General features: G+C 34.8%; 1 protein-coding gene across 2 annotated transcripts in view; it reads right to left on the bottom strand.

Annotated features, from left to right (window-relative positions):
* The window catches only part of ARID2 (AT-rich interaction domain 2), a 160,699-nt gene that overhangs the window by 40,326 nt on the left and 100,609 nt on the right, over window positions 1-19,764 (bottom strand). For both annotated transcript variants that reach the window (XR_014804018.1, XM_021092987.2), the window contains exons 6-12: window positions 19,100-19,167; window positions 8,888-8,954; window positions 8,544-8,794; window positions 8,118-8,214; window positions 7,818-8,027; window positions 6,821-6,988; window positions 732-813 (exon numbers count right to left, since the gene is read on the bottom strand). Coding sequence is in view for 1 of the 2 variants with exons in the window: in XM_021092987.2 (XP_020948646.2) it covers window positions 732-813; window positions 6,821-6,988; window positions 7,818-8,027; window positions 8,118-8,214; window positions 8,544-8,794; window positions 8,888-8,954; window positions 19,100-19,167 (943 nt within the window). In the remaining variant the exon portion in view is untranslated. The remainder of the gene's footprint in view (window positions 1-731; window positions 814-6,820; window positions 6,989-7,817; window positions 8,028-8,117; window positions 8,215-8,543; window positions 8,795-8,887; window positions 8,955-19,099; window positions 19,168-19,764) is intronic.

Below are 19,764 nucleotides of genomic sequence, written 5' to 3'. Positions count from 1 at the left end.
AAGGAAAGAACATTTTTAAAGTAATACATCATTGAAAGGTGATCTTATATTTCAGTGTATTAATTTTCCAAAGAATTTAAGTTGAAATTCATAAACAATGTAGCGGCAACTAACCATTGCAAAATGAAATCTAGCCAAGTCTGTATTTTTTTTTCAGAAAGTGGCTGAGATGTGGCTATTAAGTCTTCTTAAGAAAATATTATTTTCAAGTTGATTATTTCAGTGTAGACATTTTAGCTATTCTATCATTTGATTAGTTTCCCCTTACTTCTCACAAAAAGGAAAAATCAGCAATGAACAAGAAGTTTTGCTTTTGCTCAAAAAGAAGAGACATCTAACAGCAAAATCTGGTTCTCCTTCCCTGAAGTCAGTCCAATTCAGTTTTAATAAAGCATTAATTTAAGAAAAACAAATTCTATAATCTGACCAACCTTATTTTCAACAAAGTCCAAGAGAACTTTTTAACACAAATGTTACTTGAAGTGTAACTTAATGAAATTCTATCAAAGATTATTTTAATTCTGAAGATTCTGATGAAAATTTTTTTCATGCTTTATTTCAAAATAGGTGAAGTGATTTTACATTGTCCTTTCTTTATATATATGATGTCCTATTCTAACTAAAGAAAAATAGAGAATAAAACATTCTGGATGACTGCTGAAATACATTTCCTTTTCTCTTTTGCTTTATTCTTCCCAAGGATAAAGCCTTAATAGAAATAAGCCACTTACCACTGACAAGCAAACTTCTCACTATCTATTTCCACTATTCCTGGAGGTGGAGCAACATGCTGTGCTACAACTGCTCTGGAAGCTAAAGAAAAAAATACATTAGCTACATCATTTTAAAAAACTTAGTCACTATATGTCATATTTAGTTCATGGATACTGAACCAATTAATAGTCACAATGAATACCTTTTAAAAAGGTGTATAAATGTAACAAAAATATACAAATTTGAGAAATTTGTGGAGTACATATTATACCAGGCACTGTCTTACATGTTTCATATGATCTAATTTTTAACCTTACAATCATTCAAATAATAACAATAATATGGATTATTTCACTAGTATAAACTGTTTTTTCCATTGTCAGACACTGAGTTAAATACTTTATATATATCAACTTTCTTGATTCTTCGATGAGGCGGACATAGATAAAGAAACTGGGATTCAAGGGGATTAAAATAACTAGCCCAAGGTCACACAGCACAACACATCAATAAATAAGTTATCTTTTAGTTTAGTTACAGAAGTAGATTGTATCAGAAATAACTTCACTTTTGAACTTAAAACATGAATATTAGAGTTCCCATGGTGGCACAGTGGAAATGAATCCGACTAGGAACAATGGGGTTGCGGGTTCAATCCCTGGCCTTGCTCAGTGGGTTAAGGATCCAGCATTGCCGTGAGCTGTGGCGTAGGTCGTGGCGGGGATCGGATCCCGCGTTGCTGTGGCTGTGGTGTAGCTCCTCGCCTGGGAACCTCCATATGCCACGGGAGCAGCCCAAGAAAAGGCAAAAAGACAAAAACAAAACAAAACAAAACAAAAAAGAATATTATTTCTATAAGTGGCATATATAAAATCCCTGGATATGATGAACAAATAAATAATTTCCATGTTGGAACTAGTGAAAACAAGAATATGAGATAATATAAACTTAGTCACATTATGATGTTTATAATAAAATATAAATCATATTTATTTATTAGATAAAATTAAAAATCATACTGTTTCACCACTGAATCAGCATTACTAATGTATAGTTTTTAAACCTGCAAATATACCTACTTTTTTTCAGGTGACATTTTAGCAAAGTTTCTCAGAACCCTCAAACAAAACGAAGGCATTTCTAAATTATTGGAACTAGAGGAGACCCCCAGCACAGCCCAATCTGTGAAAGACCTGAAACAATCTTGCCCTTTATTTAATGAGGCCCCCAGGCTTCCACGAGATACAGCAAATAGAAGCCAAGCATTTGGTAAATACTGAGTCTTTATTAAGCCATTTAGATTTACATGATTGGTTCTGGTTTCATGTACAGTCCTAAAATTAATTATTCCCTTTTTTCAAATGAAAAAATTAAAGCTCAGAGATTAAGTTCACAAAGGACATAATGGAGAGAGGAGAGCTGGGTGTGGCTGGAAAGCCTTCTTTTAGAAGTACTAAATTTGAATCCAGGTCTGTCACATTTCAGAGCCATATTGTGACACCCTGCTTCTTAACAGAACATAATAATTAGAACCAAAATTATTTTCCTTGTGCAACTGCAGCCTATCTTTTTTTTCCTTCTAACTTGATGACACTGTTATATAAAATAGTTTTCTGGGGCCTATGTAGAAAACTCACCTTTTCTTCATCAACTATACTGTGAGAGCATATCCTACTCAAACTGAAATCTGAATCAATTAATAACCAATTGCATGAAATATTGGAAACTATGTAGAAATTATGAGAAACTTTAAAAACAACACCTAAAGAATGATACAAACACAATTACATTAAGCCTGAAGACATTCCAAAGAATACAAAGGCACTTATACTTTAAAAGGAATCAAGTCTGTATACATTCCCTCCTAAAATTGCTTTGTCTGAGAACATGACCTCCTTTTTGATGGCTGCTCTTCTCCCTTTTTGGAATAGAAAGTCTTAACTCTCATCCACCCTTTAAAGCATTATAAGATATGGTTAAATGCATGACTCTGGAGCGAGCGGCTGGCTCTAGAGTTACATCACTCACTAGCTGTGTAACCATGGGCAAGTTACTTAACCTCTATGACTATAAAATGGGAAAAAGTAGACTGAACTCTCACACTGTTTTGAGGGTTAGAGGAATTTATACATAAATCACCTAAAACAATGCTGCACATAGTAAGCACTATATACATGTTAGCTGCGCTGCTGAAGATGATGGCATAAAAACCTCTGGAACACCAAAGGAAGAAGTATAAACATTAGTATACACAAAACCTCTTTGAACTGAGGTATTAGGGTAGGGCTTCCCGTTTATCCCAGCATTTTATATATATTATAGTTAAGGGCAATGCTGGGCATTAGAAATGGGGCATTCTGGCCCTTTGATGTGTTCTGAATTCAGATATATTATGAAGTAATAACATTTTTTGCATAATGTCCTTCCCTCCTCTATCCCTTAACTACTCTCAAAGAGTACATTACTTTTGAGGCACACTCTTGTGTAAGTAAAGCACAGAAAATATTTTAAAGAAATAGTGGGAGCTTCCCTGTGGCACAACAGTTTAAGAATCCAGTGTTGTCACTGCAGTGACCCAAGTTGCTGCTGTGGCATAGGTTCAATCCCTGGTCCAGGAACTTCCACATACCATGGGCACAGCCAACAAAACAGAACAAAACAAAATAAATAGTGAAGGTTGTAGCACTTTATTTCATTCACATGACAAACTCAGGGGGCAAGTTTAAACATCTTAGAATTAAGAAATAAGGAAAGTTCATGGAACACAGATTAACATTATTTTCTTATACTGAAAAAGTTGGGCTTTCTCTAAATAACAGAAAATGAAGCAACATACTTTTGATAATAAAATCTAACTTTATCAGGTAGGTTATATGGCAGACATTTTCCATATTTGAATGAGATAAATCTGCAGTGCCAAGGTTTTGACAAAAATGTATTCATGCACATGATAAAAAGCACTTTATCAAAAACACTGTGGTCTTGAAATTAACATCATTCAAATTTTCCTAACCCAATGGTCCTCCAAGTATAAAGTATCTGCAGCAGCAGCATCTCATGGGAACTTGTTAAAAATGAAAATTCTCCAGTCTACCTGAATCAGAAACTCAGAGTATAAAGCCCAGAATCAGCATTTAAGACTAGTGGAGGACTCTGATGTACCCTAAAGTTTGAGAACCACGTGCTAACATCTTCTGAATATATTAGGTTAAACAAGGTACATCTATATCATTTTAATATCTTGATTAATTTTCAATAAACTTAAACATAAGTATCTCTAAAGACTGGGCAACAAATAATTCTCAAGTCAAGTACTGTAAATTCTTTGACTTTAACCAAATCAAAGGAAAACTCAAATTGTCAGACCATTAAGTATATTTTATTAATTTTTAGATAATTCTGAAAATGTTCAAAGAATTATAAGTTCTATCCTCATCTACTTATCGGTATCAACTAGATTCCCAATTTAATCTATAAGAGATAACAGACAAAATTGATGATGAACCCAATTTTATTCTAGCAATAAAAAATATTCATACAGAGACACACTAGAGTAATACTTTCCAGAGAATTAGGCAGAAAAGTCTTGTTCATCTCATTAAGATGCACTTGTAAAATTTTTTCCTTTTTATTTAATAATTATTTATAAAATTTTGTAATGGATTTATTTTATTGTTTATTATTAAAACATTATAAAATAAATTTTTAAACAGAGCTTTATAATGTAAGAGAAAATTGAAAAACTTTAGAATATCTACATAAGCATTAATAGGGTGGTGGATATGAGTTTAAAGAGAAAGAGGAGAAAGAGGAATAACATAAAATTTCTAATAGAAAGAGTCTGTTATTTTTTAAATGGATGATGGCATCAAGATTCCACCGGTACAAAAAGCGTTTTAACTTTTAAAATGTCAATTTAATATACACAAAACAAATTATTTGCAATTATTTATATTATGATGAAGAAATTTAGAATCTGAAAATGGTTGAAAGGTTATCTAAGTTTTCATAGTGATGAGGGGAAGTGAGCAAAAAGCTTGAAGATGACCATTCCATTTAGAAAGCAGTATTAAACAAACCTTGGGGGAAAAAAGTACAACTGTAAGTGGAAACTAATCAAAGAATTCAAAGTTGTCATTCATAATGAGCAAGTAATAAAGTGTTCACCAGCTCAAAAATGAACTCTTTTAGATTTCTTAGAGGCCTATTCAGACTTCTATCAATGAATTACTACACATACAAGCAAGCCAGAACTCTTAATATTTAACTTTGTTCATATGTCAAATGAGGATCAAACATTAGGCTGGAGGCGTGGGTTCATTTGTTAAGATCACAGGTCAGCAATACGGTAAAAGATAGCAGTTTTCATCAAAATTACCTTTGAATATTCTTCAAATGGCCCACTATAACCAGTGTATCACTGACAATCAATTCTTCTCTTTGTTGAACACAGTTTCTCTATGCCCCTCAATTAATTGAATCCTCAGTTTCTTCTTTGAGGGTAAGACCATACCCCCACTATCTGCCTAACTAGCAATATAAACTGTTTCATTTCCTTTTCAAGGTTGAGAAACTATTAATATTCTGGATCATTGATTCCCCAATATGTATTGGCTCTTTACCATCCACTGCCTAAGGGTGAAACTCACTGGATCAATTATTTCATGCCTTCTATTAATTGTCCAGCCTGTTAGATGAATTCAAGTAAGTAAGTTAAAATGCACACACAATACACTTCTACTGTATACTGCAGAGGGCACAATGGAAATTAATGAAATATGTGATACATATTACATACTTTGCATAAATACAGTATATAATTTTAATACTATGAGTTAGAATAGAAGACTGGGACCATGATTAAATGAGAGAAGAACAAGATAGCTGGAGAGAGATGAGATGAGTCCAAACTGAGTCATAAGTATTTAGCAATTGAAAAGGCCAAAGTATTTAGGAAAACTCAACAAGATTTTGTGATTAAATGGATGTGGTAAATATTAAGGATAATGAGATTTTTGCTTTAAGGATAGCAGGAGAGGTTGAGAAAGATCTGAATGTATTTCCAGGCTGAAAGGAAGAAGCAATTAAAGAAAGAGAGGCTCAAGATACAGAAATGAGGCACTGGGAAAGACTGATACTCAGACAACAGAATCAGAAGTAGTTAACATCTCTTCCTAGGACAAGGGGAGGACATGAGTTCAGATGCTAATAAATTTGCAAGAGAAAGGGTAAGAAGTAGAAGAAATTCATGCCGCACAGTTTCCAGAGTAATTGCAAAGTGTTAAGATCAAATGAGAAAGTAAGCATCCTCCATTAAAAAAAACAAAAACAAAGCAACAACAACATCAACAACAACAACAACAACAAAGGGAAGAAAAATTGTCTTGGGCATGGTGGGAGAGCAGGTGAGGTGAAAGATGGATTGTTTTAATTAGGACAAATGATGGTCGAGCACAAAAAAAGCTTAGATTGCTAAAATAAAAAAATCATACATAATCAGCCAAGAGAAAGAACTCCAAGGACTCAAGAGAATGCTGGTTATCAGGTCTAAATTCTAATTTAAAATCTGAATACAACTGACCCAAGAGATCCTAGGGAAGGTGCACAAGTACAGGTATACGTGCATGTATTAGCATTTATATACATATGCACATACGTCTGATCCTAAACTCTGATTATGTGGTGTTTGGTGCAAGACTTAGAAATAATAGGGGTATTATACTCAGGTATTCTAATGACCACCTGAGAGAATTATAAGGTAATATATGATTAACCTATTCCTGGTCTATCAATTTCCAGTGACCAAAGTCACAAACCCCTTGGGGCACTTAATGTTCTCATAATTTTGAGTATCTAATCTCTCACACTACTCTAAATCCTTCTTGACGTCATTTCTCTATTATTTTCTTCTTCCTCTGTGCTTACCTTGATCCTGCTGCTCCTGGAATGTATAATACCTAAGAAATTAAAGTACATACTCAAGTTCTCATTTGGCCTACTCTACTGTAAAATACCAGTTCCCTGTATTGCACATTTAAATTTGTCCTTAGTATTAAATCTGATATGCCAATAAGCACACTGTAAAAGATTATATAAAAACACTAACCTGGGGCAGATGCTACATGGGTCTGGGTTTGAACTTGCTCTACAGCTTGTGGCCTAATTTCAGATAAAACTTGATGACTGGAACTTGGATGTTCAACAAGTTTTACTGCAGCAAGTGCATCAGGGCCAAACATCTGAATATCCATAGAAACCAGACATACTAACATGTCTAAAATAAATTAAAAACCAATAGTTATTAGTCGTAATACAGTAAAACAATGACATCACTGAAAAACACATTCTATATAAAATGCTGCTACTCAAATGCCAGTCTGAGAATCATTGGATATCAGGAGTATTTGTGAATCTTTTTTAGGCTCAATCTCTCAAGACTGATTTAAATGCTATGGAGTAGATGTTAGGTATCTTCATTGTCAAAAAATTTCCCAAGTGATTTGGATGTGTAGTCAGACTTAGGAACCTCTGATATGAAAAATTCACCTTTATTTCTCAGTAACAGTACTTTGCAAGCCAAATCTTCATTAACTCTGATTTCAGTATTTGTATCAGAGAAATAAATCATTTGAATGAGTGAGTAAGGTGTGAAGATGACATGTTTTAGTCAGTGTTTTTAAAAGTGACAACCCATTAAGAAGGTGAGTTTATTGATTAAGGCTAGTACCACTATTAGCACTTCTAGGAACAGAAGGAAACTTGTTTCACTCAGCCCCAGCTGCTTAATAATAGCAGCTGACCACTTGAAACAGACAGACCTTGTTCCCCAGAGAGTGAGACATAGCAGTCTTATTGATTTCAAATTTAATATTTGGTAAAAGAAATAAAGAGAAGAAATAGGGGTTACTGATAGCCACATGTATCCTAGTCTCTACATGAAAGAAGTTTCTTGCTTATCTAAAACAGGGAGAAAGAATAACACAAGTGTGTCTGAAAGGGTAATGACTTCTCCCAAATACCAATTATGATTTTTACAGCATCACATTAAATAGTTTTCCCTCAAAAAAGAAAACAGCTTAATTTTTTTTTTGGTTTAGTCTTACCTATGCTCTTTTCAACTTTAGCGATTTTTGTGCAAGCTACATCTCCCATTTCTGTGAGCATATATAGCACCTCAAGTGTTGAGATTACGAGCAGCACATCAGGTAAAGTGAGATGACAAATGATCTCTCTGTAGGAGTCCTGATCAACATATTCACAAATCAAAACACCATTATCTTCTGCTTTGCAAAGATTTCCCAAAATTTCCATGCCTGAAAAGTATACACAAACACATATTTGTTTTTTAAAAGATGATAAAAAGCTTGTGTACTTTAGACAATGAGAAACTTAGGAGCGCTTACCCCTCATCTTTAAAAATCTATCCCTTGACATTAGGCATTTTGTAACAGTATGAAACATCAGATGAGTAGTTTTGAAATCAACAGGGTCCAATAAAAGCTGGGAAAAAGAAACGACACTATTATTGAGGTGTGATTCTTCCAATATACATCCAAATGTATACTGCAGATTTAATATAAAAGAGCAGAATAATGCTGTATAATTTTAAATAATGTAATTACTGTGAGAATAGCCATCACTAAATACAGAGCATCATTTCAGATATTTCTTTTTCCACAAAAGTGTGTGATACCACCTTTAGGCAAAAACTATATGTAAGCATTTAATATTCTATGATTATGGCAAATATAATAATCCTACATTTTAAAATTTTAAAGTAAATACTGTTGCTAAATATAAAAACTATTTTAAGACTGTCACATGCTTACCTCAGCTGCAATATTTCCTAATGTGTCAAGGCCTAATTGCCTTAGAGAAATAAAATGACTATGTGCAGAAAGTAATAGGAAACGAAGACAGGTACGGTTAGCTGCCAAGAGCTTAACATTGCCCTCCTCAAAGGAAAGATTTCGCAAAATCACTGCAATCTGAAGTACCCGTTGTCCTTCAATATCGTTAATGCCCAGCTTTCGAGGTGGATGAAATAAAGATTCCCAAATCCATTCTCCTGATGTACCTTCTACAAGAGAAAAAAATTTTTTTACTTAAATTGATATTTCATATATTACTACTGATAATTAAAGTCACTTAAAATATTTTCTCATTGACTTACCATGAGACTTGTTTCTGTCAGAAATGAGGTCACGTACTTCATTATCATCAACAATGTCTTTCCAAAACTATAATAAGAAATTATTACACTTAATTCTGATAATTTGAAACAACTATTATTTTAAAAAGTCACAAATAATATAAAACTATAATATTTCTACTTATTTTTATTTCATGTAGATATCATCATATTCTATGTACTTAACCCTTTGAAACAAATGTTTGATTTTCTGTAGTTTAAAGGTATCGTTTTGGCCTGGGATCCACAGATCCCTAAAAGGTCTGTGGAAGAAATTAGGGTCATATGTGAACTTGAATGAAGGGAAAAAATGAAATCTTTACGTTCATTAACCTCAAACTAAAATTTAGCATTTCTTTAGCATTTTCTTCAACTTGGAATGTTAGAAAACAAACCACAGTAGGACTAGCAGTACCTCTGACACCATCAGCAATATGAATCACAGATATTTTCAGATCACTCTATGGCCATGGAAAATCTCATCAATACTTCAAAATTATGATAGTCATCAATTCCATTAGTAAACTGCACACAATCATAGTAGTCCTATTTATAGACTCCTGAGATATAGCTGGCTAACTACTGAGTAAATCTACATCTAGAAGAAAATCAAACAGCAAGTGGTAAAATATATGTGTTGGCAAATTTGTAAATCAGATATTTAGGTTGCTTTCTAGTACTTCATACCTACAAACTGTTTTTTAATCCATGTGAGAGAGATGAGTCAACATCCACAGCTAAATCCTTTTTAGGCTAAAAAACAAATGCCTTCATATTGACATATCCATACAAAATGAACTTTAATTTTAACTTTTCTAAACCATTTAGTTATATGAGCTCATTAGCTTTTGTATTAATAAAGAAGCACATGGGCAGAATTTCCAATGTGGCTCAGTGGGTTACAAACCTGACTAGTATCAATGAGGATGTGGGTTTGATCCCTGGCCTCACTCAGTGGGTTAAGGATCTGGCATTGCTGCGAAATGTGGTGTAGGTCACAGATATGGCTTGGATCCACACTGCCATGGCTGTGGCGTAGGCCAGCAGCTGTAGCTCCAATTTGATCCCTATCCTGAAAACTTCCATATGCCACAGGTGTGGCCCTAGAAAGAAAAAAAAAAAAAAAAAGAAGCACATGGGCTATTATTCACTTTTTATTTCTAAACTATTCTGACATTCTGATATGCACATTTCAAAATAATTATTATTTTAATTTTTGGAATTCAATTTCTTTTGCATTTAAAGTCACTAATCTGATAAAAGATCCACACCCAAAGAGACCCACTGCACAAAATACTCATGATAAAAAATGGTAACAATGAAAAAGAACCAGGTACATGAAGAAAAGACAATGTTCGAAAACTAAGGAAAAAAAAGCCATAGGGAATTCAAATAACAAAGATATCAGAGTGGAATTTTAAATGATCATGGAAAATAAAGAAGAAAGAAATAGAAGATCAAATTGAAAATGTTGGCATGTAAGCAGAAACTATAAGAAAACCTAATAGAAATTCTAGAACTGAAAATAACTCAAATGGACAGATTTAAAAATGATTAGATACAAGGTAAGAAAAAATTAGTGGTTAGAAGAGAGAGAAGAAGAAAATACCATTTTAGAAGCATAGAGACAAAAGGATAAATAGAATAAAAGCATTCAAAATATATACAAGTGAAAAGTAACACAAAAACAATTGGGAGTTCCTGAGGAAAGATAGAAAAAATAGGCAGAAACAATATTTGAAGAGACAAGGCCAAGAATTTTCTAAATCAATTGAAAGATGCCAAGCCACAGAATTAAGAAGCCCTCCAAACTCCAAGAAAAGATAAATAAAAACGTGTAGCAATATCATAATAAAATTCCTGAAAAGTAAAGACAAAGAAAAATCTTAAATACAAAGGCAGAAAAAGCGACAGACAACCTTGAGAAAAACAAGTAAAATTCCAGGAAACTTTGTAAAAGAAAGAATGGAAGCCAGGAGACAATTGGATATTTTCAAAGTGATGTAATAAAATATCTGCCAAACTAGAATCTTTATACAGTGAAACTGCTCTTCAAGAATGAAGCTGAAATAAAGACATTTTCTGACAAATGAAAATTGAGAAAACTATCATCCAGAAATCTGCACTGGAAAAAAAAAAAATACATGAAAAAGCACATGTGATTTAAATAAAATAAATTCTGAATAAATATAATACTAAAAAACATCTTAAGGGTGAAAAATATATATAAGTTAGGAGTTCCCATTGTGGCACAGCGGAAACGAATCTGACTAGGAACCATGGGGTTGCAGGTTCCATCTTTGGCCTTGCTCAGTGGGTTAGGAATCCGGTGTTGCCATGAGCTGCGGTGTAGGTTGCAGATGCAGCCAGATCTGGTATTGCTGTGGCTCTGGTGTAGGCCAGTGGCTACAGCTCCAATTAGACCCCTAACCTGGGAACCTCCATATGCCTTGGGTGTGGCCCTAAAAAGACAAATAAAAATAAAAATAAATATGAATTAAAATAAATGAAAAATGCTTGGAAGAGAATTTTGCTCAGTCCATAATGGAGTAACTAGTGTTGCATTAGCCACCCTATCCTAAACCAATATGTATAAAATAAATGTTTTCAGAGATTGGACAAAAAGCAATGCAAATTAATCACTGAAAGACGGGAAACAAATGAGGTGAGCCCAATGATTGTCCCATATCTTTACATGGATGCTCCTTCTAGGAAATGACAAAGAGACAATAAACTCAAGATATCATCATGATTGCTAAATTAAGTAGACTGAACAGAGTTAAGCAAGGCTGACACAGCCAGAATTTCAGAGAAAATCTGCAAGAAGGAAGAGGCAATAAAGAGAAAGGACACAGTGAAACTACAGAGGGATTCCTTGAGTTGATGGCTAAGTACTAAACTATGCATGTGTATGGTGGAACTCCAAAATGCCAAACAAAAAAGGTGACAAAATAACTGCAAAGAAGCTATAACTGAACAATTCCTAACATAGAGAAGAAGCATTATATATCCAGCTAATTCAAATCTGAAAAAGCCACACTTCGGAACAGGGATAAACTAGTCCTAGAGTAAAGGCTAATCTGTATCAATCATAACAAAGCTTAAAAACCACCACCTATATATCAATTAAGAGCACGCCAGAACAAAATTCAACTTTCTTAAAAGATATCAAAATCCAGACACTAAATAATGTAACAGTCTCAATATCTACATCTAATTAAAAAAATAACTAGATATACAAAGGAAGTAGGAAACACAACTTATAACCAAGGCAAAAACCAGTCTCAACAAAACAAAAACAAGAAATTATTTTTTAAAAAATGGAATCAGCATATAAGAACTAAAACAACTGATATTAAAATATGCTCAAAGAGGGAGTTCCCATTGTGGTGCACAGAAATGAATCTGACTAGTATCCATGAGGATGCAGGTTTGATCCCTGGCCTTGATCAGTGGGTTGGGGATCCGGCATTGCTATGGCTGTGGTGTAGGCCGGCAGCTGTAGTTCTGATTAGACCCTTAGCCTGGGAACCTCCATGTGCCACGAGTGTGGACCTAAAAACCAAAAATAATAATAAAAATAAATTTAAAAATAAAATTAAAAATATGCTCAAAGATTTAAAGGAAAATGTAAACATAAGAGAAATATGGGGAGTTCTCATCATGGCTCAGTGGTTAACGAATCCGACTAGTATCCATGAGGACAAGGGTTCAATCCCTGCCTTTGATCAGTGGGTTAAGGATCTGGCATTGCCAGTAAGCTGTGGTGTAGGTCGCAGACGCGGCTCAGATCCTGTGTTACTATGGCTGTGGTGTAGGCCAGCAGATATAGCTCCAGTTGGACCCCTAGCCTGGGAAGCTCCATATGCCAAAGCAAAAACAAAACAAAAAACAAAAAACAAAAAACAAAAAACACAGAGAGAGAAATATGGGACAATGTAAAAAAATCAAATGGGAGTTCCTATTGTGGCTCAGCAGTAATGATCCCAACCAGTATTGATGAGGCTGTGGGTTCTATCATTGGCCTCACTCAGTGGATTAAGGATCCAGCACTGCCATGAGCTATGGTGTGGGTTGCAGATGTGCCTCGGATCCTGCACTGCTGTGGCAGTGGTGTAGGCTGGCAGCTGCAGCTCCAATTCAATCCCTAGCATGGAAACTTCCATATGCCACAGGTACAGCCCTAAAAAAAAGAAAAAAAAAAAAAAAAAAAAAAAAGAGAGAGAGAGAGAGAGACAAATGGGACCTTCCATAGATGAAAAACATAGTATCTGAAATAATATGAGCTGTTCCCACTGTGGCACAGTAAATTAAGAATCCAACTGCAGCAGCTCAGGTCACTGTGGAGGCATGGGTTCATTCCCCAGCCTAGTGCAGTGGGTTAAAGGATCTGGCACTGCCGCAGCTCTAGCACAGATTCCAGCTACAGCTCAGATTCAATCCCTGGCCCAGAAACTTCCTTATGCTGTGAGCATGTCCATAAAAATGGAAGGAAGGGAGGGAGGAAGGAAGGAAGAAAAGAAGGAAGGAAGGTAGAACCAACATGACTAGATGGGCTTACTTGGAAAAGAGAAATGAAAAAATAGCAATAGAAAGTACCCACAAAGAAGTACATAGAAAGCAAAAATATCTAAAAACAATAGACAGAGCCACACTTTCAGGAAAAAACAAAAAATAAAAAACAAAAAACAGGAGGGGACATTTTTTACATTTGAAGAAATAACTGCCAAAACCCTTCCAAATTTCATGAAAAACAGCAAACCAAGAAGCTAAATGAACCTCAAGCAAAGAAAAAAAAGACCTACAAGTCACTTTCAAAATCAACGATAAAGAGAACACCTTAAAAACGGTGAGATAAAACAAATCCACAAGGAAAAACAGTAAGAATGCCAATGACTTATTGTCAGTAATAATGCCAACCAGATGGCAATGAAATGTTATCTTTAAAGTGCTCATAAAGTATAAATGATCTGAACACATTGATGAAAAGGAAGAAATTGTAGAAAAGGCACACTGAAAGAAGAGGGAGAAGCAACACCCAACTAAAAGCCACCTATAGAAAATACTATATATGCAAAACTACAGATGAAAAGCATAGCAAGAGAAAAAGATATATGATGAAACATTAATCATAAAAAGCTGATGTTACCAGACAAATGATACCAGACAAGAGACTTCAGGATAAGGGATATCACCAGAGGTCAGGGAGAATATTTCATAATGACAAAAGCTAAATCATCAAGAAAATACAGTAATCTTAAAAGTATATGCAACTACTACTAAAGGTTCAAAATACATGAAGCAAAAACTGACAGATCTGGGAGTTCCTGTTGTGGCGCAGCAGAAACGAATTTGACTAGGAAACCATGAAGTGGAGGGTTCGATGCCTGGCCTTGCTCAGTGGGTTAAGGATCCACCATTGTCATGAGCTGTGGTGTAGGTCGCAGACATGGCTTGGAACTGGCATTGCTGTGGCTCTGGCATAGGCCAGCAGCTGTAGCTCTGATTAGACCCCTAGCCTGGAAACCTCCATATGCCGTGGGTGTGGCCCTAAAAAGAAAAAAGGAAGGAAAAAAAAATCTGACATATCTAAAAGGGGATGTAAACATTCATAATTATAATTGATAATCATTCATCTCAAGAAATCATAGAACAATTATATAGAGAAGCACTGATGATACAAAAATCTTCAACAACACTGTCAATGAACTTGACTTAACTGTTATCAATAAATACTACATCCAATGATAGTACCATACACATTCTTTTTGCAAATGTATATAAAACATTCACCAAGAAAGTCCATATACTGAGCCATAAAACAAGTCCTGATAAGTTTTAAAAAGACTCAAATCATGTAGAACGTTCCCTGATAACAATGGATTAAAAATCAGCAATAATTATGTCAGTAAATAAATAAAAGCTAGTTTAAAAATAAATAGTCAAATTAAACAGCATATTTTTATATAACCCATGAATCAAAGAAGAAATCACAAGGGATATGAGAAATATCTTGAACTAAAGAAGACACAACATAAAACTGTGGGAAACAGCTCATGTAGTTTATAGAGAGTTTAGAGCTTTATATTCTGATGTTAGAGAAGAGGCTTAAAACCAATGGTCAAAGATTCTATTTTAAGAAAACTGAAAAAGAGCAACAACAATTAACAAAAGTAGTATATAAATAAAAATGAGTAAACAGAGATGGAGTTGCTCTAGTGTCTCTGTAATTATCTAAGAATAGATTAAAAGTGGTAAAAGTACTAATTTATGAAATTATTAAGGAGTAAAATATAATCTCTAGTATGATCAATAAGAGAACAGAAGAAGTATATATAAATACCAAAGTAAGTGGGTAGAAAACTGAACAATAAACAACAGTCAAATCAATTCAAAAAAAGGAAAGAGGAGTTCCCTTCGTGGCGCAGTGGTTAACGAATCCGACTAGGAACCATGAGGTTGCGGGTTCGGTCCCTGCCCTTGCTCAGTGGGTTAACGATCCGGCGTTGCCGTGAGCTGTGGTGTAGGTCGCAGACGTGGCTTGGATCCCACGTTGCTGTGGCTCTGGCGTAGGCCGGTGGCTACAGCTCCGATTCAACCCCTAGCCTGGGAACCTCCATATGCCGCGGGAGCGGCCCAAGAAATAGCAACAACAGCAACAACAACAACAACAGACAAAAAGACAAAAGACAAAAAAAAAAAAAAAAAAAAAAAAAAAAAAAAAAAGGAAAGAAAGGAGGATCAAAGAAAACAAAACTGGTCAGGACATATAGAAATCAATTCGAAACACAGTAAATTTAAACATAATTACATCAAAATTACATTTACTATAGATGGAATAAATACACTAATTTTAAAACAAAGTTCTTCACAATGGAGCGAAAAAAGTCCAAATATATGTTGAATACCCCCCCCCAAAAAAAAATTCACCTAAAGTATAGGCATAAAAAAGGCTCAAAGTAGGAGTTTCTTCTGTGATGCAACAGGATCAGTGGTGTCTCTGTAGCACCAGGATGCAGGTTCGATCCCCAGCCCAGCACAGTGGGTTAAAGGATCTGGTGTTACTGCAGCTGCAGCATAGGCCACAACTATGGCTCAAATGTGATTCCTGGCCCAGGAACTCCATATGCCATAGGGCGGCCAAAAGAAGAAAAACAAAAACCAAAAACCAAAAAAAAAAAGGTTGAAAGTAAAATATGAAGCATATAAATATCGACCATATGAAAGCTGATATAGTTATACCCATATCAAACAGAAAAAGGATAAAGGAGACTTAAAGGACATTTTGCAGTACGTTCAACTGACCAGAGAGATACATCAACTATATTCATGGACACTAAATAACAGGATCAAAATATAAAAACAGAATTATAGAACTACAAGAAGAAAGAAACATCCTCAATCAAACTGGGTATTTTTAACATATCTCTCTACATAAATGAAGAAACAGATGAAAAAGTTAGTCCTGATGTGAAAATATAAATATCAAGATTAACAGTGTTGGCCTAACTGACATATATAGAAACTTAGATCCAACATCTTCAGAATTCAGGCATACCTTGGAGATACTGCAGGTTTGGTTCTAGACCATCACAATAAAGCATGTCAACATGAACTTTTTGGTTTCCCAGTGCATATAAAGGTTATGTCTATACTACACTATAGCCTATCAAGTGTGCAAATAGCATTACACCTAAAAAAAATAGTGTAATCTTGATTATAAAATACTTTATTGCTAAAGAAATGCTAACCAACATCTGAGCCTTAAGTGGGTTATAACTGTAAAATCAAAGATCACTGATTACAGATTACCAAAACAAATACTATAATAATAATACAATAATAATGAAAAAGTCTGAAATATTGCAAGAATTACCAAAACGGGACACAGAGACATCAAATGAGCAAACACTGTTGGAAAAACGGTGCAGATAAACTTGTTCAAAATAAGGTTACCGCCATGAAAAAATGCTCAACATCACTGATTATTAGAGAAGTGTAAATCAAAACTACTATGAGGTACTACCTTACACCAGTCAGAATGGCCATCATTAACAAGTCCGCAGATAACAAGTGCTGGAGAGGGTGTGGAGAAAAGGGAACCCTTCTGTACTCTTGTTCTCTTGTAAATTAGTACAACCACTATGGAAAACAGTATGGAGGCACCTCAGAAAACTAAATATAGAACTACCATATGAACCCAGTAATCCCACTCTTGGGCATATATCTGGACAAAAATTTCCTGGAAAAAGACACATGCGCCAGTATGTTCATTGCAGCACTATTCACAATAACCAAGACATGGAAACAACCTAAACATCCATTGATAGACGAATGGATTAAGAAGATGTGATATACATATACACAATAGAATACTACTCAACCATAAAAAAGAACAAAATAAAGCTATTTGCAGCAACATGGATGGAACTAGAGACTCTCATACTAAGTGATGTAGGTCAGAAAAACAAAGATAGGAGTTCCCGTGGTGGCGCAGTGGTTAACGAATCCGACTAGGAACCATGAGGTTGCGGGTTCGATCCCTGCCCTTGCTCAGTGGGTTAAAGATCCGGCGTTGCCGTGAGCTGTGGTGTAGGTCGCAGACGCGGCTCGGATCCCGCATTGCTGTGGCTCTGGCGTAGGCCAGTGGCTACAGCTCTGATTAGACCCCTAGCCTGGGAACCTCCATATGCCGCGAGAGCGGCCCAAGAAATGGCAAAAAGACAAAAAAAAAAAAAAAAGAAAAAAAGAAAAACAAAGATAAATACCATATGATATCATTTATACCTGGAATCTAATATGTGGCACAAATGAACCTTTCCACAGAAAAGGTACTCATGTACTTGCCAAAGGGAAAGGGGGAGGGAGTGGGATGGACTGGGAATCTGGGGTTAATAGATGCAAATTATTTCCTTTGGAATGGATAAGGAACAAGATCCTGCTGTATAGCACTGGGAACTATAGCTAGTCACTTAGGATGGAGCATGATGGAGGATAACATGAGACTGGGTCTCTTCACTCTGCAGTAGAAAACTGCAAAACACTATAAAGCAGCAATAATGGAAAAAATAAAAATCACTTAAAAATTAAAAAAAAATAAGGTTGCCACAAATCTTCAAGTTTAAAAATGTATCTGCAAAACACAATAAAGTGAAGCACTTATATATATTATTCTCGAATGCACATGTAGTGCTTATAAAATGTGATCAATGCTAAGCTACTAAATAAAGGGGTGAAAACATTTCGAAGGTTTAAAATTATACAGAGTACATTCTATCTGAACATACTGAGATTCAGTTAGATACTAGCAAGAAAAGGAAACTAGGAAAAATTTCATATATTTCTGGAAATTAAAAAAATTCCAGGTTTCAGAGAGAAAATCATAATGGAAATTAGAAGATATGTTAAAATGAGTTATAATACGAAATGTCAAAATTGGAAGAATAAAGTTATATGTAAGCTTAGAGAGGATTTCATGGTTTTAAATGTAAATATTAGAAAAAATATAAACAAAAAACAGGGAGTTCCCGTCGTGGCGCAGTGGTTAATGAATCCGCCTAGGAACCATGAGGTTGCGGGTTCGGTCCCTGCCCTTGTTCAGTGGGTTAACAATCCGGCATTGCCGTGAGCTGTGGTGTAGATTGCAGACGCAGCTGGGATCCTGCGTTGCTGTGGCTCTGGCGTAGGCCGGGGGCTACAGCTCCGATTGGACCCCTAGCCTGGGAACCTCCATATGCCGCGGGAGCGGCCCAAAGAAATAGCAAAAAGACAAAAAACAAACAAACAAACAAAAAACAATGACTGTAATAAGTACCAGCTTAAGAAGTCAAAAAAAAAAAAATTGAGAAAATTAAACCCAAAGAATATAAAATGTAGAAAGAAATATAAATAGCAGAAATTAATGAAAACATGCAACAGAGGTGATCATCTCTTAAAAATCAATTTCTGTCTTACTGATTTCATGTGATCAGTGATTATACTGACAAGCCCCATTCCTCATTGTGACTGCATATGTGTACGTTATAGATTTATCATTCTCAAAAATCAACAAATGATAAACGAAAAACTCCTTCTGCTTATTAGCTATTCTAAAAGATTTTTTTACTCAACTTAATTACAACTTGTATATAAAATAAGTGACCACTGTGGTTACATATACTCTAATGGTTCAATATTTTAACTTGTGTGACTTACCTTAACAAAATCTCTATCAGTCTTCTCCTTCCATTCTTCTCCAAATACAGTAGAAAAGGATCCTAAAGCTAAAAAAGAATAAATAGTATTTCATAATAAATTATAGGAAGACATGCTAATTTCTTTTGAAATAGTTTTTAAATTACAGAATTTAAAGAAAGTTTGTGTCTCTATAATCTAAAAATACACAACTCATTTCCATAGTAGTTACACAGACAATAAGGAAAAAATGAAGCATACTACAATAGTGACTCTGTATTAGTTTTCATTTGTACAAGAGAAAAATATTAAAAAGTCAAACAGATGATACTGCTCTTAGCCTGCTAAACTGTTATAGTTTTAAATCTTCATATTCATTTCAAGCTATGTAGGAGTACATGACTCAGTGGATTGGGGATGTGGTGTTGTCACAGCTATAGCTCTGGTTACGGCCAGGTTTAATGCCTGGCCCAGGAACTTCTGCATACGGCTGCAGTGGACAAAAAAAAATTTTTTTTAATTAAAAAAAATTAACTATGTAATCCATATTTCAAATATTAATGGGGAAGGCATTCTTTGAAAGTAATTCCCACAAATGAAAGCTCCTTTAAGAAACATTCTCAGTCCTATAGCTTGTTTTTTTTTTTTTTCCTGTCTTTTCTAGGGCCGCTCCTGCGGCATATGGA

This window comes from Sus scrofa, chromosome 5 (genome assembly GCF_054392235.1).
Source record: "Sus scrofa isolate SSC_HxYL_T2T_F1_AM1 chromosome 5, Sscrofa_HxYL_maternal_Yorkshire_Landrace_v2.0, whole genome shotgun sequence".
NCBI classification, from domain to species: domain Eukaryota; kingdom Metazoa; phylum Chordata; class Mammalia; order Artiodactyla; family Suidae; genus Sus; species Sus scrofa.
This window is presented reverse-complemented; position numbering and strand designations above follow the sequence as displayed.